The sequence below is a fragment of the Naegleria gruberi genome (assembly GCF_000004985.1).
Source record: "Naegleria gruberi genomic scaffold NAEGRscaffold_64, whole genome shotgun sequence".
NCBI lineage: Eukaryota > Heterolobosea > Eutetramitea > Acrasida > Naegleriidae > Naegleria > Naegleria gruberi.
The window spans coordinates 172,356-196,087 of record NW_003163263.1 but is presented as its reverse complement, the minus strand read 5'-3'; the positions used below and the strand labels follow the sequence as shown (position 1 = coordinate 196,087).

Sequence of the window (23,732 nt, the reverse complement as noted above, 5' to 3'; positions counted from 1 at the left end):
TCACAATTAAATTTCTTNAATTCTTGTTTTTTGTCTTTGAATAGTTTTAAATTGTTCAGATAAATTTGAATAATTATTCATAATATTTATAATATTTTGTAACATTTCATATTTTTCAATTATATATGGAATTGTTTCTTGAATTAATAATTTACAATTTAATTCTTGTTTTTGATAATAATTATATAATTGTAAAATATTCATTTGATCATTGTCTGAAATTAATATTTTACAATTTGACAATATATTATTTAAATATAATTCTTCTTGTTCTGATAATTCCATTGCTTTTTGTAAATTATTTGAAAATTGTGTCAAATCAATTTCATTACAATTATTGATAGAGTTTACAATATTTGATAATTGTTTTGTAACTTGTTGTAATATTGTTTTAGTTTCATTTCCAAATTTATTATGAGTTGGAACAATATTAATACTTTTTATATTCTTAATAGATTGTTCACTCATTTCAATATTGTCAAATAATTCTTGTTTAATAAATTGAGAATTAAATTCATTAAATAATTCTAATTTTTCATTTAATACTTCTGAATAAGATTGTAATTTAAATAAATATTTTTGATTATTAATAAATTCCAATATAGTTCTAATATTATTCATTAAATTATTAATAGTTGACAAATGTTCATTATTTTCAATATTATAATTATTACTTGTTAATTTTTCAATTAAATTACAACAATTATTTAAATTATCACAAATTCTTAAATATTCATCTTGAAATTCTTTCTCAATTTGAATAGAAGAAGAAAATGATTGAATTGATTCAAATTGTTTTTCAACTTTTCTTCTATTATTATCTACTTGTTGGTTGAGTGAACATAATTTTGAAAGTGTTTCAGATGTGATTATGAATGGTTGCTTTTTCTCAAATTCTTTTCTTTCTCTTTCTATTTTTAATAAACGTTCTTTTTCAATTCTTTCCATTTCTAATTTTGTAATTCTTTTTCTTTCTAATCTTTCCATTTCTAGTTGTTTCAACTTTTTTTGTTCTATTTGTTCTTGTAATATTTGTTGTTCCTTTTCCATGTCACTTTTAATTGTTTGAATATTAATTCCATTCACTGACAATTCGCTATCTATTTCAATATTTGGATGTTGAAGTAATTCTTTAACAATTTCTAAATGTCCATAGTGGCACGCAATGTATAATGGTGTCTAATATTAAAAATAAAATAATATTAAATATTAAAATACTTACCATCTAATATTATTAATATAAATAAAATTAAATACTTACAAACTAATATTATAAACATAAATAATATCAAATTAAATATTAATTACTTACGGTCTAATATTATAAATATAAAATAATATTAAATATTAAATACTTACATACTAATATTAAAAATATAAAAAATATTAAATATTAAAATACTTACATACTAATATTAAAAATATAAAATAATATTAAATATCAAATACTTACAGTCTAATGTATATTTTAAATATAAAAAATATTAAACATTGAAATACTTACAGTCTAATATTATAAATATAAAATTAAATTAAATATTAAAATACTTACACTCAAATTAACATCAATTGTTTTACATGATAATAATAATTTAACAATTTCTAAATGTCCATTTTGGCAAGCAATATATAACATGGTAACACCTCTCTGTGATTTATTAACGTCTTGTTCATTAAAATAATTATTAAATTCATCAATTTTGCCTTTTTCCGCAGCATAAAACGCCTTCCGAAAATCTCCTGCCATTTTTTTTGATTTGACTTTAATAATTTGACAGCTCTATCAATGCCAACATTGAAAATGATGACCATTATTTAACCAAAGTAATGATTATTAGAATTCCCACCAAATTCCTTTCCGTAAGGTCACCAAGCAATCAGGTGTTTAAATAATAATAATATTATTGCAATCATTAAAATATAATGAAAAAGCAGAACCAAGACTTTTGTCAAGCGAGGAGGAATGTTTTTTGAAATTTAGGAGAGAACAAGAAAGTTATGTTTGGATCGGTGCACACTTCGGACCATTGTCTCTCCTGTTCTTCTTTTCCCTTAGGATTGAAATCATGATACTATTTTCTTCACAAAACCATCAGTCCAAGATCCACTACTACTACTATTGCTAATTTTTTAAATAATACAAATTCATCTTCTCCGTCGGCTGTTGACAACTAGAGAGAATAAATCGCATGGTGTGATCTTGTTTGAGTATTTTTTTTTGATTAAGGTTTTCATCATCATCAATTTTGGCGCCAATTCACATGATTGAAGCAATAGATGCATTGAATATGCGAATCAAATTGATATAGAGTTTATATGAAAGGCAAAAGATTAAATGAATACATGTATTTTAACTTGTCGAGAAACATCAAAGAAGGAGGAAGAAACCATTCAAACAACTAATCGAGAAGGCAGACACAAATTTTACAAGAATAAATTTCAAATTTCTTTACAATTTGAAAATGATTCAATATTTTTGGAACTGAAGGTTTATAAATGTTTCATTGAACATTTTGTGCTAGTAAACCACTTTCGTCCGAAATTTTCACAAATGTCAATGTTTATTTTTTCACATCATTTGCAATCATGATATAAATGTTGCCTTATAGCCATAGTATCAACACTTTAATGCATTAATTACAACTCGTTTGGTTCATTGACTTGCATAATGTTATTGGAAAGTGGACGAAATAACAATGTACTTGCGTTTTTAAAGATATCAACACCATACCAAGCTGGTCGTATCACAACGAGAAAGACAATTTAATGATCCGCTCACTTTCTTATCAATGATTGCTGACATTTATAATTATACAAATTTGGTAATTGATTACTTTAGCAACGACAGTTAAGGAACTCTTATAACGAAATGCAGAGCGGTATTTAGTTCTTTTAAGAAACATTAAGAATATTCACTACTAAGAGCTTGGCCTGTCAAAATTCAAAAGCTGTCAATTGAAATAAAAATCATAAAAAACAACAACATTATAACAATGAAATATTCAATATTGCTATCTTTACTTATTCTATGCAGTGTTTTATTGCTAAACTGCCAAGTAACTATTGGGCAGGAATACGAAACACACGCTGTACCTGTCACTCAAGATTATTCTGATGCTATTGACGCTGCCACTCAAGAAATGATAACAGATACAACCTTCATGGATGCCTTCTTCAAACTGATGTATTTCCAAGTGCCACAAGTAAGTACAAATGTCAAAATATTGAAACTAAATATTCGATTTGACACCTGACAGTGTACCTATACTCCAGTTTCTTGGCCAACCAAAAATCCATTCACTGACCGTACTGGACTAGTCATGTGCATCGATCTAGGTGGTCTGGGTTATCCATTCCAAGATGCCAGACTTTTAGTTGCCAACACACTTGTCAAGAAAATTAACAATCATTACGGAAGTAAATTACAGACCTATGTCAAATATGTGAATACCACAGCTCTTGGATTCTTTGACACAATGAAGAATGCTGTCAATTCTGGAATTTGTAAGTAATTTGGATCTTTGTTGAACTTGAATTTTGGCAGGTGACGTGATTAGTGTCAATGTTGAACAAAATGATGCCAGAAGAAAAGCAGTTCATTTTCAATGTCCTTGGGGAACAACTAGTAAAGCATTCCTTAGAACAGAACTTGATCCACAACTTGAATTATCGACCTACAAGAGTCTCAATCAGTCAAATGTCATTGTTGCCACATACGCAGGAACTACTTATGAAATCGATGTCAAAACTAATTTACCAGCAGCTCAGTACATTTCCTTTGGAACTCCAGAAACTCAATGGAAATTAATCCTTGATAAGAAAGTACATGCTGTCGTTTATAATGCTGTCACTTTCCTTTCTTGGTTGGATAGTAATAGAGCTAATTGCAAGAATTGTTCAGTTGTGTTCATTAATCAACCATATGCATTCTCAACATTTACCACCATGAATATTACTGCACGAAATGATGCATCCACAACTGGAATGTCAGTTGTCAATATTTATTGGATATTTGCCATATTGTTTTATTTTCTCTTTTAAATGATGGAATTCATTTACAAAATATTAAACAATACCGTTGATGAATAGCTTATATTTTGTAAAGTTTATCTTCAGGATTAATATTCGTATCATCTGTTTGACCTCTAAGAACTTTAAAGCAAATTCCCCAATCTGTTCCCCAAAACTTAAAGTGTGAAGGATTAGAATCACTCATCTTGATTTTTTGTTGAATTGTTTCGCACAAAGTTTATTTTGATTGTTTGTTCAAATGACAGAACTCAACTCGAATAAGAACTTACCAAAACTTTCCAAGACCTCTTTGGAATCCAAACTCTCAATAGACGAGTCTGTTTCTGACCATGTATCCTCCATAGAACAAAAGTCAAAAATCCAGAATAACATTCCCTATTTTCAACTGTTTACAATCCTCCATGGAGGTTGGAACATTAACCTTATCACTTATCGAAACAAAAAAATGAAAATTACACCTTGGAAAGCCTCTCTATTCATCTTTTCATCTTTCTACGTTGTTTTCATCGTATTCATATTGAGTAGAAAGAGTAGAGTGGATTCGACTTCGATTCATCCAGAGAAAGTTTCACTCGAACAACAACCTTCATTGAAAATAACTGAATTAGAAGAGTTAAGTGAGAATCCACTACTAGAGAGCCATTCTCCATTCTTTAGATTGGCACAAAACATGTTGTCCTATGAACAGTCAAAGGAAGGAACCTATGGTTGGTATTTGGACAAGTTGACCAATACTCAATCCATAGGTGGCTACAAATTCGATCCAAGTGTAAAAACCCAGTTAATTCAATATGGTTTCGGTGAGGAGCAGACTACGAGACCGAATTGGTTTGGTTTCTTTAGAAAGTACAATCAAGCTCACTGTAAACAAACTGCATGTCAAGTTTTTCCATATGAAGACTCGAGAAGTTATTTCACAAGTGGAAAGGCAGAAGGAATTAGTCTCGATGCCAATATTGAACATTTGGAATATAGAGATAGAGGTCTTGGATTGGAAAAAGTTGAGGAGGAAAGAAAAGTCCAAGAGGAAATTGACAATTTTGTAAAATCAAATTCAGATTTGTCAAGTGTTGAATTGTCACAACAATTTGATAAGGAATTTGCTTTGAAAACTTGGTTGGCCATGCGACCAATCAATGTATTTCTCTGTAACGAACCTAATGCTCTTAGAGAAATTGAACCACATGCCAGAAATGACCAATCTCACATGGACATGACAATGTGTTGGAGTGCACAGTGTAGTATTTGGACAACCTATTTCTATACGAAAATGGATTTTGAATTTAGAGATAGTTCTAGAATTCCTCCACATTGCATTTGTGCATTCATCAGTAATTGTGTCAAGGAGAGAATGGATGTTGTGAAGGAAATTAGCAATGTCCTTCCAGTTAGACAATATGGTGGTAAGTTGACTTTGATTTTCAAATACCTGAATCAAGTGCTAATATTCTGCTGTTTTGGAAAGGATGTGGAAGAAATGCTCATGAACAAGGAGGAAAGGTTGCAGAATTGGCAAGAAGTTGCAAATTCTATCTAGCATTTGAAAATAGCATGTTGGATGATTACATTACTGAAAAGTTCTTTGAAGGTTTCACTCCTTTGGGATTGGGTGGAAAGCTAGTGTCAATCTATCGAGGTGCTCCCAATATCAATGAGTATGGTTTTCCAAAAGATAGTTTCATTAGCATTCATGATTTTAAATCACCAACAGAGATGGCACAACATATCAAACCTTATTGTGATGACGATCAAAAGTTTAACGAATATTTCAAACAGAGAATGTCAGATGAAACCAAGAAGGGTATTCAGGATATGTCGCTCAAATTTCACTTGGCCAATGTCATCAAGTCGCCTTGTAAGTTGTGTACTGCCATTGGTGAAATGAAGTTGTCCAGATACTTGCTATTCAAATTGGGACTCAAACCAAAATATTACCGTGTGGGAAAGATTGAATTTGAGGAATTTATCAAATCTATGAATTATGACAAGTTGGATGCCAAAAAGCATGAAGTTTTGTGGGACATGTATGATAGAGCATATGGCAGATTAATAAGAAAACATAACAACAAATCTAATTGGAACGATTACAACACCAATTGGGTCGCCTATGTGAAAGATCAATAACTTGAAAATCATGTACCAAAATTGGAAATTTACCAGATGACGATTTCGTGACATCCACAGAAATGAGAAGAATCAATAAATGGATACTTTCCAAATTGCAACAATGCAATTTTGGATAAATCCAACTACATCCTCAATGAAATATCCTTCAAACCCAATATTAAAAAATGGCCCTCGACGCAGAACGTAGTAAATTAATGATGATTGCTTTTGGAGTAACTTCATCACTCACTTGTTTAGCCTTCATTTGCTTGATGATATTTGGTTTGATTACCATTACCAATTCACCAAACTCTCAAGTTTCATACAATGTTGGAGCTGCAGAGATTGTCTTTGCCATTGGTAGTTTTCTGGTATGTTTGAGTGGTATTGCTGGAATGTTGATATTGGCAATCATGATGAGAAAATCATCCTCATTTACCAAGGATCCAATTGATCATATTCATACGACATCAATAGGACAGCCAACAATCACCACCATTCCTTAAATTTCCTAGTGTATATCTTCCATGTAAATAGTCCATCATCAAGTAGTCTATAATTTAAACAATAAAAATTCCCCAATTGTGAATATTGGTTGTGTTAAAGGAAATGTTAAAGTCTTGTTGTTATCAAAAACATACGTGGAGTTGCCTCTTTCACGAAGGAAGGCCTAAGTCCGTCCTGTGATGCTATTTTTTATTCTTTTAATAATAAATTTATTTATTTTCAAAATATTTTATCTAAAGATTTTCATTTATGTAACGGTTTTAGCTTGGCGCGAAACTATTGAATAACAAATAATTAAAATATGTTAATAGTAACCCACAAAACAATTTATCCAGAGCTCCAATTCAATAACAAAATGTATTCATCTCCATACTAAGGCGAATATTGATTGTATCGACGCGGGTGAACCTTAGTTGTAAATATTTCCCATCACTTCACTTCACATTATTTCGAGATGCAAAACGAAAATGGCCATTCGAATTGGCGCCAAAAATTGTCACTACTGTTCAAGGCAATTTTGAATGATGTAAGAGAAGTATCTCTGTATTGATGGTTAGTGATTGCTGTCACTTAACAATTTGGCAGATGAAGTTTAGTTCTAATGTCTTAGAGATTCAATATCAAAGAAATGTCTAAAATTGCACCTGCATCACCTTCAGAGTTTTCTGTAAGTAACAATACATTTCAAAGCAACTGACTAAATGCACTACAAATTGCACTATTCGAAACTGAAATCAACAATAGGGTTCTTCTGCTGGCCTCAATCATGAAAATGAAGAACTCGTCTCTGGACAAAAGGTCAAACCAAAAATTCCAACCAAAATGGAAGGTTGGTTCTCCATGCGATTGACCATCATTATCATTATGATCATTCTCCTCATTACCTGTTCCTTCTTCATTTGGTTAGCTTCGTATATTGGTTCCACTCAAGCATTGGACTCACTTTCTACTGATTTAATCCATAAAGTTGGAGAGAATGTAATGGCCTTCTTGAAGGGAGAAATTTCTCCTTCAGCTCACTTGGCTCGAGTTTTGGCTGAAGATTTCAATAGAGGACTCATTGGAAGAAAACCTGATTTGAGTTACTTATTTTCCAAGAATCAGATATTCTATCCATCAGCTGTTGGGTTGTTCTTTCCAGATGAGGTGAATACCTATTTCAATTTGACAATCTTTCCCGATGGAAAACCAAAACAATCGTTCACTTATTATGTCAAACCGAAGGGATATATTGGAGTTGAACAATGGTATGCAAATGAAACTGATGGATCTTTTATTAATTTGGTGGTCAATCAGACAACTCCTTTTGTAATTACTTCATTGGCATATTGGGTTACAAGTTTCAACTTTTTTGATTTGTATCAAACGGATAGGGTTTATGGATTGCCTTACACTGTTGTCAATTCAACAACTTGTATTTATTATTCTGTAAAATTGTATGATCCATACTTGCTGGCATTGAACGGAACAAAAAAGACAATTGGTATTTCAAAGGTCAACTTGTCATTGTTGAATATTGAAAAGTTCCTTAAAACATTAACTCTAATTGGAGACGGTTATGTACTCGTTTCAGAAACGAATGACTTCGTCATTGGAGGCTCGATTAACACCACAGCAGCTGACAGCAAGTCTCGTGTCAAGATATTTGATCTAATTGCCAAAGATTCTGGAGCTCTCATGTCAGGAATAGCTGCCAAGTACTCAAATCTGACATCTTCTCCCTCAGATTTTGAATTCACTAGTAAGGGAGTCGATTATCTAATTTCCAGATTATCCTTCTCTTTAGAAAATATCAGATGGAATGTTTTCCTTGTTGTTTACAAGAGTGATATTGCCAAGACTACCAATATTAACACTGGTATATCTGTTGGTGTGGCAGTAGCAGTGGTGATTGTTGGTTTGATTCTCAGTATTGGTATCGGATATTTAATAACTCAACCATTGAGATATTTGGAAAGTCAATTCTTCCTCATTAAGAAGTTTGATTTGGAGAATGTCAACTTTATTTCAAGTAAATTTAGGGAAGTCAATAGAATTTATGAAGACTTACACGAAATGGTGAATTGGTTGAATGAATTTAAGAGTTTCTTACCAGAGACAATTTTCAATCAGTTGAGAAATATGGAGAAGGCTGAACAGGAGCAATCACAAACGGATAAGAATAATGAAAGCATGAAAGAGAGCAGACATTCACTCTCTAATAGAAGCTCAGCCCACAGCTCTCTGAAATCTTCCAAACATGACTTGAAATCTGGTGGTGGATTATTCAAATTGGGTCTTTCCATCAAGCCAGTCAGTATCGTCTACATTCATTTGAATGAATTTGGAAAGTTAAATCCTTTGGAAGTAACGAATTTATTTGCAAAGGTAGCATCAGGATTGAGTGTTTTGGCAAAGAGTTTGCAAGCTGATTTGCAAATCCTATCAGTTGAAGAATTCCAACTCTCATTTGCTGATTGTAAGAAGAAACAAAACTTGGCAGCTATGGAAAGTGCTCTCAAGGTTTCCAAAGTTTTGGACAACCTTGGTAAATTATCAAGTTATTCTATCGGTATTAGCTCTGGAATGGCCAATGTGGGTAATTTGGGAACAAACAATTTGAGATATTACTCAATCGTCGGTCCAATGGTTACCAATTCAAAGAACCTCTCCATTCTAGGTTGTTCACTTGGTTGTAAGATCCTTGCAGATAGTGAGAGTGTTTGCACTGAGGCCACTTCTGCATTTGTTGTGAGACCTGTCGAAAGATTTGTTTTGGAGAATAGCGAAGGCAAAACTCCAACAGTTGTCTATGAAGTCATTAAGGAGAATAGTTATGAAAAAGATGGTAAGTTTGTTAGTAATTAATAATTTCACTAATTCAATTCATTACAAATTGATACCTATCAGAATGGATGTATGAACTGGAACAGCAAAAAGCAAACAAAAAGTTCAAAGATTTTGAAGCTGCCTTTGCAATCTTTGATCCAAAGACTGTTTCTTCGATGTCTGATTCTCAAGTTCTGGACCGAATCCAAGAATCGGTCAATATTCTTCAAGATCATTTGAATAAGTATCCAGAGGATCAAATTATTACGAATCGTTTGCTTACTATTCTTGATACTCTCACCAATCAGAAGAGTCAAAACTTGGCTCAGGCTCTCCACAATTATCATACCACTCTTCAAAAATCCCTTAAAGGAATTTCTCATCTGAACGATAAAATCGAAATATCCTCCATCAATATTGCTTAATAAATAATGAACAGCAAATTCAACTGATAAAAATTAAATATTATCATCCCGAAGCTGTTCATCAGAAAGCCTCAAACCAATCTTCCCGCTCAATGAATATTTTTTTCATTTCATCAATTGCATCTATTACTATTTATCAGATGATTAGAAGAGATACCATCAACAAGAATCAAAAAACCGTAAATTGCCGGTTATTAATGAATAGACATTATTAAAAAAAAGTACTAGGAAGGGATTATCTTGTTCATTGGGTAATAAGAGAAAACTATTGCTCGCGAGAAATTGTTACTTGTTAATTATCTAGTAAATATATAATACTAACTATCATTGAAAAACAAAATATGATGAGGAGAGAACAGAGGTCCTACTCGGACTATTCATCATCTTACTCCTCAATAAGAACAAGCCGATATGATAAGATATCATGGTTTTTGTATTGTTCTTCTATCATTGTATATATTCTTCTATTGGTGAGCCAATTGCCTTCGACGTATTCAAAACCCTTATCGAGTTTATATGCAGATTTTGATATCACAAAACTACCAAATGGTGCAATCTATCCTGACTCACAACTCTTTACTAATATCTTCTTCAAGAATGGGACAATGACCAAGTTTGCAAAGGACTTTGCAAAGAATAAGTATGTTTGGGATGAAACATTTTGCTTGATGGACTCAGATGGAGATGGTCTAACAAATGGTGATGAACTAGGAGACCCTTGTTGTTATTGGTCGATTGGACAGGGAGCTCCAAGGAGGTATTTACTCTCGGATTTGTCAGATCCATCTGATGGAAATATTACTAATAGATTTTCAACAGCTGCCAACATTTCAATTGTTGAAAATTTTGTGGCAATACCAACTTATTTTAGTATTGAGCTGAGGTGGAAATTATCAAATGATACGACAAATGTTATTTGTTACTATCAAATACAAATGTCAACTCTCAATTCTTTGGGATATGTAACTGTAATGTACAAGACTCACCAAGCTGAAACATACACTAGATTTAATTTGGATCAGAATGTAACATACAGTTTCAGAGTTCTTCCCTATAACAAATTTAAAGGATATAATGCTTATGGAGTTGGAAAACAAGCAATAATTTTTACCAAAACCACAACAGATCCTTATGGAACTGGAATTGGTGATAATTGTCCTTCAGAGACTGTGAAATGGTCAGAATATTTCCCAGAATTAGTGAACTCTACCTATTCGAATTATAGCACCGTATCAAATGAAACTGTAAAATGTCCTTCAACTCAGCAAATTGTCGAATGCGAAAGTAGCTATTCCCTTACCATTTGTGATTCATTTAATGACACTGAGGTAAATTGTACAGAAAGAGTGGCTATGAATTTAACTGACATTTGCAATTTTACAGATAGTGGAACAAATTGTTCATTATGTGAGATGGGGCTAAATGGGCTTAATACTACAAGTTTTACAATGCCTTCATGTTCCTTCTCTTTCGTTTATTGTTCCAATGATTCAATGTCTGAAAATTGTTCAACAACCTACTATGTTGAAAACAATCCAATATGTAAAACAAGTTATAAGAACACAACCTGTAAAACTCTTGCATCTGCTTCATTTGTGACAATTCCATCTGACAAGACAATTATTCTAGATGTCAGCCCACCTAAATTGGATACAGTCATGGTTTATGGATGTCTCATATTTGATAATAATGATTACGGAAATGAAACTCTTGATCTTCAATTACAAATGAACAGTATGGTTGTTACTGGTTCTCTCCAAATCGGTAACGAGTCAACACCATATCAACACAAAGCAACAATCACTCTGTATGGAGAGAAGACACCATTGAGTGATAAGGGTGTTGGTAACAAGAATATTGCTGTGATGAGTGGAGGCGTCTTGAGTTTGCATGGAAAGAGACATGAGGTAACTTGGACTTTATTGAAACAATCATCAAAAGTTGGAGATAACATCATTTACCTCGCTCAAGAGACATTGTGGGATGTGGGTGATGAGATTGTGATTGCATCGACAGATTATGACTTGTATCAGGCCGAGAGAAGATTTATCACCAGAAGAATTAGTGGAACAGCTTTTGAATTGCACTCACCACTTGTTTATGGTCACTACGCTGAAACTGAATACTACACAAAAGCAGATGGTACGGTTGTAGAGTTTGACCAGAGAGCTGAAGTCGCCTTATTGACACACAACATTAAGGTGCAAGGAGATGAAAGTAGTGATAACAGCTTGTTCGGATGTCACACTATTTACATGAGAACAGCCAAGTACATCAGATTGAATAATGCAGAATTTAGGAGATGTGGTCAGGCAGGAACTTTGGGAAGGTAAGTTATTCAAAAATTGAATTCAATTTATTTACACATTTTTCAGATATCCAGTTCACTTCCACTTGTTTAACAATGCTTCAACTTCCTATGTTAAAAAGTTATCAATCCACGACACCTATCAGAGAGGAATTACATTCCACGGCGTGAATAACTTACACGCTGAGGGTATTGTTGCTTACAATGTTTTTGGACATACTTTCTTTTTGGAAGATGCAGTTGAAGAGGGAAATATTATTGAGAATTGTTTGGGACTTGTAACAAAAGCCATCCCAGACTCGAGAGCTATTCTAAGTCCTACCAATCATGATGCTTCCCCAGCAACATTCTGGATGACTAATCCTCACAATACTCTTATCAACAATAGAGCTGCTGGTAGTGAAGGTCATGGAATTTGGTATCAATTAGAACCTTACAGTTTAGGTCCAAGTATGTCTCCTTACATCCAACCCAGCAGATGGTATTGGGGAAAATTTTACAACAACACAGTTCATAGTAATAGACAGCATGGTCTCAATTTATGGCACGATTTCTTTGTTTGTACCGATCCTAGATTAGAAATCTTCCAAAAGATTAGGTGTGGTAGTGCCGAAAATCCTTGGGCCGTAGCCGAATTTACAAAACTCGTCTCTTATAGAAATAAGGTACAAGGACAATTTGCCTATGTGCAAGGAGAAATAGCCATGAAGGATAGTATCTATGCAGATAATCCTATTGGTTATACTTTCAATGTGATCAACCAAGACAAGTTCACAGCCAAAGACTGCATTTTCATTGGAGAGTCTGGAAATAAGGGAAATACTGGTAGTTGTGCTTATGGTTGTTATTCTTGTGGTAATTACAAAAATCCAAATTCTACCTATCACAGATCCTATGCAAATTACAGAACCCAACCAATTGTTGGTGTAGAATTTCACAGAGACGGAAAACCAATGACTTTGGACGGAATTGAGTTTTTCAATTTTGTTGATAATTGCAACAGAAAAGCAAATGCTATTAGTATTAAGAATGATAAGATGGCAAGAATGGTTCAAGGCGATTACCTCGTCAAGAATTTAAAGTTCCACAACTCTAACGTCATATATCTATTGGTTGGTAAGAGTAATGGTCTACACGATAATTACAAACACTCTATTATTATCGATCTAGATGGTTGCTTATCCTATAACATTACTGTTCCTGCCGGATTCAATAGAGTCAATTCTAGAGTCATTCCAGCAAACAATATTATGGTAGATTTTGATAAGTGCTTTTACGTTTCAGCATGGAATGCATACATGTGTGACGAGACTGTAAATTGGTCCAAGTTGGAGTTTGTCTCACCAGCTATTACAAACTCTGTCGATCAAACAAGAATTAACTCTACATCAAATCTTCAAACTGAAAATTTGTTGGGAGAATTAACAACTGGAGGAGAATGGCAGTACAGAGCTCTATATTTGGATAATATCACAAACAGTTATACTGTTGAATGGCTAGGAGTTGTTGGTACCCCAGAGAAGATTGAAATATCTTGGTTAGGAAAATATGGTATAAGTTTGGGATTCAAGTTCAGTGCATGGGGCCCTATCTCTATTAACATTGTTAGCCCAAATAAGGAATATATTCTATCCCCATCCAATAGAACTGATGGAGAAACATCGTATGATTGCAAATCAAACATGGTGTACTTGAAAGTTGACTCGTATTCAACAATCTTCGTCCAAGATGCTACATATGTTCCACCAGAGTTGGATTGTATTACTTTTGACAACTCACTGTGTGCAAATTATTCAAATTGTGGAGGAGCAAAGAGAGGAAAATGTGTTGGATTGAATGATTGTGTTTGTAGATGGGGCTGGATGGGCGATGACTGTTCTAAATTCCATTGTGCTCATAAAGACTGGTGTTCAGAGCACGGAACCTGTGTTGGCCCAAATATCTGCAGTTGCTTCCCAGGTTTTGCAGGAGCAAAGTGCAACAAGATTGAAGAGTTTGAACTTTTCAACAGAGTACTTGCCTTTGGGGATATCCACTTGAGAACTGTGGATGGTCTGTTGTACTCTTTCAATTCATTGGGAGAGTTTTACTTGTACAAATCTAACTGAATTTACCATGCAAGGAAGATTGCTTAAATGTACTAAGGACTCCAAGACCTCTTGCATGAAAGCTATTTCATTCCAAAGTGGAACTGATACAGTTGAAGTTTCTTCAGATGGAACGAATGATGTGGTAGTATATGTCAATGGACAAGTTGTAGACCTCAAGGAAACTGTTGTTAATGTTCAAGCAGTGGAAAATAATGCAACACTTGAAATACCAAAAGATTTACAAAACTTTTATGATCAAATCAAATATCAAAGAGATCCTGATACTAATGAAATTCCACAAATTCAACAAACTGCTCTCGCTTACAAACCACCTTCACAACCAGTCTATGTATTGAATGGAGGTGCTACTATTGTTGAAGAGAAGGATCCAGTGAATTCTTACAAGGTGAACGACACTTCCATTCCATTCAAAGTAATTTTAATCAAGTTTTCTGGAATCTTTTCAGGCCAGCTCAGATTGAAAAATGATGGAATCAAGTGGCTTAGTGTCTCCTTCTCACCTGCAAAGGACACTAACTTTACAGGAACTGAAAAGGGAGGTTTATATGGAACACTAGATGGTAATGCATCCAATGAATTTACTTTGAGGAATGGTCTTGTATTGAATGATCCATCTGCCACAGATATTCATAAACGATTTGGAGAGAGCTGGAGAGTGCCACAAAGCGAATCCTATTTCATTTATACAGCAGATGAAACGTACAACTCAATTAACATTGTCGATTTTGAACCAGCTATTTCTGCCACATCCGAAAATCAAACCTTGAACGAACTTGCTAAAAAGATTTGCACAAATCTTGGTTTAACTGGAACTTTCTATCAGACTTGTTTGTTCGATGTAATTTCAACTGGTGACACTTCCTTTGCAATGGCTAGTGCTAATGCAGTTGCTGCTGATGCATGTGAATCCAACCCAGCTTCCTGTGCAAATGTTACCTGTCCAAATCATTGCAGTTTGAATGGAATTTGTTTGGATGGTGTATGTCAATGTTTATCAGGATTTTTGGGATCTGATTGTTCTGTTGTGGATGCAAACGCTCAATTTGCCTCCATTATCATAGGAGCAGTTATTTCTGTTGTGGTTGTTTTGGTGATTATATTGGTGGCAATATTTGTCTTATTTTACATAGGTACCAAGCTGAAGAAAGGTTGGGGTGATAAACACAGAACAATACCAAGCATGGTTAGTATTGTGCCCACACTTACTGGAAAAGATGAAATACCAATGGATCATGGCAATATTGTAATGGGTAATCAACACTACGGAACAGTTTTATTCCACAAGAAAACAAATCAAAGAACTCAAAATACTGCTTAATAAATCGAACATGTTTCAGTTTTTCTCTCTTCCATTTCAAATCTCTGTTCAATCCAAAATCTTGTCTAACATCTTTGCACTACTCCACTTTCAGACATGGTCACAACAAAATTACGAAACTGTTCCACGAAGATTGCTCATTTTCTCTGGTCCACAGAATTTGCAGTTGTTTGTTCGAGAGAAGTACAAAGTTCTGAAATTCGTTTGCAGAAACCTTTTAGAATAATGGTTGAAGACCAATCTTGAAACGAGAATATCAAGCTAATTTCATTTTTATGCTATTGCTGTGCATAATTTGCAAGGAGTTTTGATATTGGAGACTATCTGTCACATTTTGTAAATCTGAAATAGTCTTCTAAGTCATTCTATCATTAAACAGCTGCAAGAATAATTTTTCATAGGAAAACCAAACGTTCCGAAATTGCTTGGACCCTTGTAGATTGTGATGAGTTTTTCCCCCAATTCCAAAGAAGTGAACCCTTGAAAAAGGTTCAGGTAAAATAATCCTCCCTATCTGTCTCCTCAATTCCCAAATAAAATCTAATTCCATATGTATTGTTTTTCATTCACTTAATAGAGTTGCTCATTAATAATACTCCATTTCTTCCACCCAATGAAATGTAATTTGGTGGCACCTATCCATCTCTTTTGTGTTTGTATTAACTCCAAATCTGTTGTAAGCTTTATATACATACGAGTATGTGAAAATATCTCACATCCATGTTGTTTACACATTGAAGAATTGAATTGTCTGAAAAATCCATATATGCCCTTCTCTAAATCCAATCTGAACAAATTTCCTCTTCTCGGATTTCCAAATTTACCAAATCCAATAGAATCCCTTGTCCTTAATTGTTGCACCCAAATGTTCCCTCTCCTTCTCCGAACAACAACAATTCTACAATTTTGAAATAATTACTCTACCCCAACACGATTGATTGTTATTATTAATAGGGAGGGAATCAATCAACATCGATGATGAGAGAATTGGATCCGAGTCTCCAGCATTAACCTTCATCCGAGTCTCTCCATTATTATTGTTCTTGTTCCACTTAAAAACCTATTACAAAATATTCTTCTTCATGATTCAAAACATGAACGGAAAACCATCCATAACAAAATAGCCTACAATAATAAGCAGTAAGAAATTCCCTCCGCTATTGTTGCAGCTTAATATCGCTTCAACTTATTGTTTGCTTTTTTTTTCGTTTTTTTATTTTTGCTCTTTTTCAGTGCCTTAATTGGCACCGTTAGAAATGCTGCAATTTATCCATTCTGTAAGAGATAAAGAGATTCAAAGATATGAAGCATGAAAAAGACTACAGCACCACAGGTTCCCAAGTTGTCTCCAACCTCAGTACTGATGTGGCTCGACGATGCTTAACTTCTCAAATCGGACGGGATGAGGTGCATTCATCGTGATATGGCCGTAGCCATTCATTTTACTAAAACAAGAATTATTAACAATCCTTCTTACAAAGCTGAATTTTTCAAGTTTCAATTCCATGTAGAGAATAATTTATTTAATAATTAAAATTCTAATAATTCATTCGAAATCAATTCGAAATTTGGCTTCAAGTCATCTGTCATCCCAGTCAAAAAAATCAACAAAAAATGAGCAGTCTCGAAAAACTTTCAACCTACACACACGAGTTGGAAAGTGTCGAGTCAAAGATTGAAGAAAACATCACCACTCTTCGTCGTCTAAACATTACCAATCAATCGGATCCAAATTTTATTTCCTCACAAATTTCCACACTATCCGAAACTATTGAAGAATTATTGGAAAAATGTAGGAAATTATATAACAAGATTAATAACTTGACAAAGAATGATCCATCCGTTGAAAATCAAGTATCCGATACCAAGAAGAAACACAAGGAAATTATTGCCAAGTTGAGAGCAAGTTACAAACAATCAAAAACATTTATTGAAACTAAAGCAAAGGGGTTGAATGATGGTAAATCATCAAATAACTCTGCTTTAGAATCAACAAATTCCAATTTAACATCAAATTCATCATCATCAGCAACAAATAGTGGTGGTGTTCGTAAAAAGGAAGGTTTCTTTACATTTGCAAACAAATTGAATGAAGGAAAGAATTCATCCAATGCCATTGAAGAAGATGATGTTGTGGAAGTTAAGAGAAACAGTGATGCTGATGTGACAAATATGTACAAGGGAAATGCCAATCTGACACAGGAACAACGTCAAAGGCACGATGAAATTGAAAAGGAATTATTTTCTGAAGTATTTTCAACTCAGAAGGAATGTTTGGACATTATCGATCGTTTGAATAAGAAATCAGAGGAAACTATTGCTTTGGCAACTGATTCTGCTGATTTACTGAGACAACAAAGAGACCAATTGAGGAGAATTGATGAAGAAATGGATGCTCTCGGAAGCAATGTGAAAAGAGCTCAAAAGGAAATTACCAGTTTCATGAGGAGAATTCAAACTGATAAGTGTTGTGCTGTTTTGTGTTTGTTAGTTGCTTTGGCCATCTTGGGTGGTTGCATCTTTGCTATTGTTATGAAATTCGTACCATTGCCAAACAACAATAACAATAACAATAATAATAATAACAACAACAAAAAGACTAATAGCACCAATTTACAATTCAGAATTTTCTAAATTTCACTGAACAAATACTTCTTCCAATATAAAACACACATTTTTGTAATTTTTCAATTTTACTAATTAATTAACTAGATAATTATTTTCTTTGCGGATTTTCGTCTCAATATCTAAATCTCAAGGGCTAATGACAACAAACCATCAAACACTCAAAGCCTTGTTGTTGTTTGCTTTTTTTCATTTTGAATTGTAGTAATTTGGCGGGAAATGACAAGAACATTCAACATTTCAGCTTCATCTTTGAATCTTGAATAATGCAGTTATTGGAATAATTCTTTGCTCATTGTAACAAGTCCCATTTATGGAAACTATGCGGAAGGTTTTGAATAAGGAAATGATTTTCAGTTTAGTATTATCAATTAGAATAGTTGTTGAAACCTTTCAACCTTTACTCTTGTTGCCACTTGATTACCAACCATCATCAATTTGCCAATTTTTAAATATTAAATATTTTTTAAATATATTTAAATTAGTCAACTGAGAAGATGAGAGATATTCAAAAATTCGTTACAATTATTCCAAAGTAAATCTCATGCTGGGTAATTATTGGCAATATTTTTCAGCAGGAATGCCGATAGACTGTTTGCCTCTTTCCCGTTTAATTTTCTCGCCTTGACAGCTGTCAGGTGACTTGTGAACAAGCAGAAAGAAAAAAAAATCAAAACGTCCACAACAGTCTCAACAACAAGAATATTTTATCTCTCATCAAATATTACTACAACAACAATTTATTACTATTCGAATCTAGACTAAAATTTTTAACACATCAAACGATGCCTTGCTTTAAAGAACAATCAGCAGAATCCACCAAAAACAAGGAAATTAATGCTAAATTGACTAGGGATAATCAAAAACAAAAGTCAGAGTTGAAACTTTTGTTACTAGGAGCTGGTAAGTTTAGTTTAGTTTCGTGTGATATATTCTTAAGTGTTTCGTCCATACTTTTTGTGAACGATTGTGAATAACAATACCAATAATTGAATAATACCAATGATTATTTATCGTATAATATCTAAATATCAACAACAACAACAACAAAACTAAACATGACGAAACTAATCTAAATATCAACAACAATAGGTGAATCAGGGAAATCCACCATCTTTAAACAAATGAAAATTATTCACCACAAAGGCTACACACCAGAAGAATGTATACGTTTCAAAGATGTTATCTATGGAAATACTTTACAATCCATCAGAGTTTTGATCGAAGCAATGCAAACTCTGAATCCACAAATTTCATTTTCAAATTCATCAAATATCGAACGTGCAGAAAAGTTTACCAGAATTCCAGAACAACAAATTATTCTCAATGCTGGAAGTATAATTTCACCTGAACTCGGAAAGGATATTAAATTACTGTGGTCTGATGCTGGTATTCAAGAAGCTTATAGGAGAAGAAGTGAATATCAATTGAATGATTCTGCTGAATAGTAAGTTTCTATTGGTTTCGAATGTGTTTCGAATATAATGTTTTTATGTTATTTTGTAATAGTTATTTGAGAGATATTGAAAGATTGACAAGTAACAATTATCAACCAACCCAACAAGATGTTCTCCGTTCAAGAGTCAAGACAGTTGGTATCGTAGAAGCAGATTTTAGTATTGAAGGATACAAATTCAAGATGATTGACGTTGGTGGTCAAAGAAACGAAAGAAGAAAATGGTTAGTTTTTGTTATTGTGTCTTGTTAATTAACATACTATTTGGCTAAATCTTTGATCTATATTGTTATTGATGGTTATTGTCACTTGTGTGAAAACTGTTTATTTACCATTCATCATCATTGTTAATTAATGTCAATTGATGTTATTTTAAAAAGGATTCACTGTTTTGATGATGTTACAGCAATTATTTTCGTTGCTGCATTGAGTGAATACGATCAAGTTTTATTTGAAGATAAGGATATGAATCGTATGATTGAATCATTGACTCTTTTTACTGAAATTTGTCAATCTCGTTACTTTAAAACAACTCCACTTATTATTTTCTTCAATAAGAATGACTTGTTTGAAGAGAAAATCAAAGTTAAGGATTTGGACAAGTGTTTCCCTGAATATACAGGTGGACGAGATGTTGGTAAGGCCAGAACTTACATTATGGATCAATTCATTTCTCGAGCTGGAGCTGCCAAATCTCAAAGTTCAAAGACAGGACGTCAACTTTATCATCACATAACTTGTGCCACAGATACAGGTACAATGAAAAAAGTTTTGGATGATGTCAAAAACAGTATTATCGTAGATTATATGAAAGATATGAACATGTTGTAATTTACAATGAGAGAATCCTTACTTGTTCACCACCACCACCACTTATTCGTCTTGTTACGTCTGACATCATTTACAATAATTTACTCTACCTTTATCTCTTTTCACAGAGACAACTCTCCTAAAATAATTCTTCACAATAACTGTGTAAAATAATCCCATCACCATTTAATCTTATTAAAAAATTATGTTTATTTAAGCAAGGTTTTAAAGTGTTGAATCAGATTGTTGTAAGATTCAATAGTAGTAGAAAGGTCTTCTCTCGCAAGGATTCGATACTATATAAATATTTAATTGAATGAAATTGATGAATATTGCACGAGTTTTTAAATATTGTGGTATTGTTGTTGCGATTGAAGGAGAAGAATTCACGCTTTTATTAGATTTTTGTGAGTAAATGATGGCAACAATTGTTGAAGTTGCCAATCTTCCTGTTTAATCATGCTGAATGATTGCCCTCGTGGGTTTTAGCAGTGTGGAGTGGTCTTATGTTCGTTCTATCACCAACAGATCTTCATTGTTGACATTGATCGAGCTGTCAAATTTATTGTTCAGTCAAGTCACTCGTCATTTCTCCTTTGACGTGTAGACAAAAACAAATTTAAAAAAATGGCCACACGAGATTTTCAGAAGGCGCTTGATGCTGCGAGAGACGGCAAAATTGATGAATTTAATAATTATTTTAATGAACAAGATGTTAATAATAAATCAGAAGGTTGTACCATGTTAATTATTGCTTGCCAAAAAGGACATTTAGAAATTGTTAAATTATTATTATCATGTAAAACAATTGATGTTAATTTGGGTGTAAGTATTTTAATATTTAATTTATATTTATAATATTAGTTTGTAAGTATTTTAATATTTAATTTAATATTATTTATAATATTAGGATGTAAGTATTTTAATATTTAATTTAATATTATTTATAATATTAGGTTGTAAGTATTTTAATATTTAATTTAATTTTATATTTATAATATTAGTTTGTAAGTATTTTAATATTTAATTTAATATTATTTATAATATTAGGATGTAAGTAATTTAATATTTAATTTAATATTATTTATAATATTAGGTTGTAAGTATTTTAATATTTAATTTTAGTTTATATTTATAATATTAGGATGTAAGTATTTTAATATTTAATTTAATTTTATATTTATAATATTAGTTTGTAAGTATTTTAATATTTAATTTAATATTATTTATAATATTAGGATGTAAGTATTTTAATATTTAATTTAATTTTATATTTATAATATTAGACACCATTATACACTGCTTGCCAAAATGGTTATTTAGAAATTGTTAAATTATTATTATCATGTAAAACAATTGATGTTAATTTGGGTGTAAGTATTTTAATATTTAATTTATATTTATATTTATAATATTAGCGTGTAAGTATTTTAATATTTAATTTAATTTTATTTATAATATTAGAAAGTAAGTATTTTAATATTTAATTTAATTTTTATATTTATAATATTAGTTTGTAAGTATTTAATATTTAATTTAATTTTTATTTTTATATATTAGCCACCATTATACACTGCTTGCCAAAATGGGCATTTAGAAATTGTTAAACAATTACTTCAACATCCAAATATTAACATAAATTACACATGGTCAGTGAATGGAATTAATATTCAAACAATTAAAAGTGACATGGAAAAAGAACAACAACTATTAAAAGAACAATCGGAACAATTAAAATTTAACCAACTAGAAATGGAAAGATTAGAAAGAGAAAGAATTAAAAAATTAGAAATGGAAAGAATTGAAAAGGAAAGAATTGAAAAAGAATGTTTACTAAAAATAGAAAGAGAAAGAAAAGAATTAGAGAAAAAACAATCATTCATAATCACATCTGAAACATTTTCAAAATTATGTTCACTCAACCAACAAGTTGATAATAATAGAAGAAAAGTTGAAAAACAATTTGAATCGATTCAATCATTTTCTTCTTCTATTCAAATTAAGAAAGAATTTCAAGATGAATATTTAACAATTTGTAATAATTTAAATAATTGTTGTAATTTAATTGAAAGATTAACAAGTAATAATTATAATATTGAAAATAATGAACATTTATTAACTATTAATAATTTAATGAATAATATTAGAACTATATTGGAATTTATTAATAATCAAAAATATTTATTTAAATTACAATCTTATTTAGAAGTATTAAGTGAAAAATTAGAATTATTTAATGAATTTAATTCTCAATTTATTAAACAAGAATTATTTGACAGTATTGAAATGAGTGAACAATCTATTAAGAATATAAACAGTATTAATATAGTTCCAACTCATAATAAATTTGGAAATGAAACTAAAACAATATTACAACAAGTTACAAAACAATTATCAAATATTGTAAACTCTATCAATTATTGTAATGAAATTGATTTGACACAATTTTCAAATAATTTACAAAAAGCAATGGAATTATCAGAACAAGAAGAATTATATTTAAATAATATATTATCAAATTGTAAAGTATTAATTTCAGACAATGATCAAATGAATATTTTAGAATTATATAATTATTATCAAAAACAAGAATTAAATTGTAAATTATTAATTCAAGAAACAATTCCATATATAATTGAAAAATATGAAATGTTACAAAATATTATAAATATTATGAATAATTATTCAAATTTATCTGAACAATTTAAAACCATTCAAAGACAAAAAACAAGAATTACAAGAAATTTAAATATGTTAAATCTAGATATTGAAGGATTAAAAGATGAATTGAAACATGTTAATAATGAAGATGAAATGAATGATATTAAAGATGAAATTCAAATTAAAGAATTTAATTTAATTGAATTAAAATCTAATTTGAAGGAAAATATTCAAAAATTAAATGAAATTAAAATGAAATTTCTTCAATTAACGACAATTGGATTTGATATTAAATCAAACATGGCAAGTGATTTATTATCTAATTTAAATATTAATGAAATGACACCTGAAATGTTTAAAGAAATTAAACCAATTCAAAATTGGAATGGAAATCATAATGTTTTTATTGGAATTGATTTAAATGATAAAAAACATATAATTAAACAATATAATTTAAAAGATAAGAAATCAATTGAAGGTTTAGAAAAGGAATTGANAATTACAAACAAGTTAAAACATTCAAATATTATTGAAATTGAAGGAATTTACACTGAAAGTGATAACA

The 23,732-nt window shown here is 31.5% G+C and overlaps 7 protein-coding genes across 7 annotated transcripts in view; 6 read left to right on the top strand and 1 right to left on the bottom strand.

The window, feature by feature from the left end:
* The window catches only part of NAEGRDRAFT_73890 (TCCD-inducible-PARP-like domain-containing protein), a gene marked incomplete at both ends in the record, with an annotated part of 2,730 nt that extends 983 nt beyond the window's left edge, over window positions 1-1,747 (bottom strand). The window contains 9 exons of the mRNA XM_002671053.1: window positions 438-1,179; window positions 1,223-1,225; window positions 1,262-1,264; window positions 1,313-1,315; window positions 1,360-1,362; window positions 1,407-1,409; window positions 1,454-1,456; window positions 1,505-1,507; window positions 1,553-1,747. Of these exons, the coding sequence (XP_002671099.1) occupies window positions 438-1,179; window positions 1,223-1,225; window positions 1,262-1,264; window positions 1,313-1,315; window positions 1,360-1,362; window positions 1,407-1,409; window positions 1,454-1,456; window positions 1,505-1,507; window positions 1,553-1,747 (958 nt within the window). The remainder of the gene's footprint in view (window positions 1-437; window positions 1,180-1,222; window positions 1,226-1,261; window positions 1,265-1,312; window positions 1,316-1,359; window positions 1,363-1,406; window positions 1,410-1,453; window positions 1,457-1,504; window positions 1,508-1,552) is intronic.
* A 1,246-nt stretch (window positions 1,748-2,993) lies between these two features.
* On the top strand, window positions 2,994-4,041 carry NAEGRDRAFT_73889 (uncharacterized protein; the record flags this gene model as incomplete). The annotated part of the gene is made up of 3 exons (XM_002671104.1): window positions 2,994-3,203; window positions 3,258-3,504; window positions 3,545-4,041. 3 exons carry the CDS (start codon window positions 2,994-2,996, stop codon window positions 4,039-4,041), a joined length of 954 nt encoding a protein of 317 aa, XP_002671150.1.
* A 229-nt stretch (window positions 4,042-4,270) lies between these two features.
* On the top strand, window positions 4,271-9,878 carry NAEGRDRAFT_53116 (uncharacterized protein; the record flags this gene model as incomplete). The annotated part of the gene is made up of 4 exons (XM_002671103.1): window positions 4,271-5,435; window positions 5,498-5,887; window positions 7,553-9,472; window positions 9,535-9,878. 4 exons carry the CDS (start codon window positions 4,271-4,273, stop codon window positions 9,876-9,878), a joined length of 3,819 nt encoding a protein of 1,272 aa, XP_002671149.1.
* Window positions 9,879-10,483: 605 nt separating this feature from the next.
* FM171 (uncharacterized protein) lies at window positions 10,484-15,615 on the top strand (the record flags this gene model as incomplete). The annotated part of the gene is made up of 3 exons (XM_002671102.1): window positions 10,484-12,207; window positions 12,254-14,238; window positions 14,309-15,615. 3 exons carry the CDS (start codon window positions 10,484-10,486, stop codon window positions 15,613-15,615), a joined length of 5,016 nt encoding a protein of 1,671 aa, XP_002671148.1.
* Window positions 15,616-17,229: 1,614 nt separating this feature from the next.
* Window positions 17,230-18,249, top strand: NAEGRDRAFT_53114 (uncharacterized protein; the record flags this gene model as incomplete). Its single annotated transcript, XM_002671101.1, has 1 exon — window positions 17,230-18,249. One exon carries the CDS (start codon window positions 17,230-17,232, stop codon window positions 18,247-18,249), a length of 1,020 nt encoding a protein of 339 aa, XP_002671147.1.
* A 673-nt stretch (window positions 18,250-18,922) lies between these two features.
* NAEGRDRAFT_56354 (uncharacterized protein) lies at window positions 18,923-20,825 on the top strand. Its single transcript, XM_002671100.1, has 4 exons — window positions 18,923-19,143; window positions 19,333-19,687; window positions 19,750-19,920; window positions 20,077-20,825. The coding sequence occupies exons 1-4, from the start codon at window positions 19,026-19,028 to the stop codon at window positions 20,525-20,527; spliced, it is 1,095 nt and encodes a 364-aa protein (XP_002671146.1). The 5' UTR covers window positions 18,923-19,025; the 3' UTR covers window positions 20,528-20,825.
* Window positions 20,826-21,133: 308 nt separating this feature from the next.
* Window positions 21,134-23,732, top strand: part of NAEGRDRAFT_73882 (TCCD-inducible-PARP-like domain-containing protein) — a gene marked incomplete at both ends in the record, with an annotated part of 4,489 nt that continues 1,890 nt past the window's right edge. Inside the window, 16 exons of the mRNA XM_002671099.1 lie at window positions 21,134-21,331; window positions 21,371-21,373; window positions 21,417-21,419; window positions 21,463-21,465; window positions 21,511-21,513; window positions 21,557-21,559; window positions 21,603-21,605; window positions 21,651-21,653; window positions 21,699-21,701; window positions 21,745-21,747; window positions 21,793-21,879; window positions 21,925-21,927; window positions 21,971-21,973; window positions 22,020-22,022; window positions 22,067-22,823; window positions 23,034-23,723. Coding sequence (XP_002671145.1) covers window positions 21,134-21,331; window positions 21,371-21,373; window positions 21,417-21,419; window positions 21,463-21,465; window positions 21,511-21,513; window positions 21,557-21,559; window positions 21,603-21,605; window positions 21,651-21,653; window positions 21,699-21,701; window positions 21,745-21,747; window positions 21,793-21,879; window positions 21,925-21,927; window positions 21,971-21,973; window positions 22,020-22,022; window positions 22,067-22,823; window positions 23,034-23,723 — 1,768 coding nt within the window. The remainder of the gene's footprint in view (window positions 21,332-21,370; window positions 21,374-21,416; window positions 21,420-21,462; window positions 21,466-21,510; window positions 21,514-21,556; window positions 21,560-21,602; window positions 21,606-21,650; window positions 21,654-21,698; window positions 21,702-21,744; window positions 21,748-21,792; window positions 21,880-21,924; window positions 21,928-21,970; window positions 21,974-22,019; window positions 22,023-22,066; window positions 22,824-23,033; window positions 23,724-23,732) is intronic.

Excerpts from the sequence above, each read along its gene's own strand:
- NAEGRDRAFT_56354 (XM_002671100.1), top strand. The coding sequence starts at position 19,026 with ATGCCTTGCTTTAAAGAACAATCAGCAGAATCCACCAAAAACAAGGAA. Across the intron at positions 19,144-19,332 it reads ACTTTTGTTACTAGGAGCTG|GTGAATCAGGGAAATCCACC; the intron begins GTAAGTTTAGTT and ends CAACAACAATAG. Across the intron at positions 19,688-19,749 it reads TTGAATGATTCTGCTGAATA|TTATTTGAGAGATATTGAAA; the intron begins GTAAGTTTCTAT and ends ATTTTGTAATAG.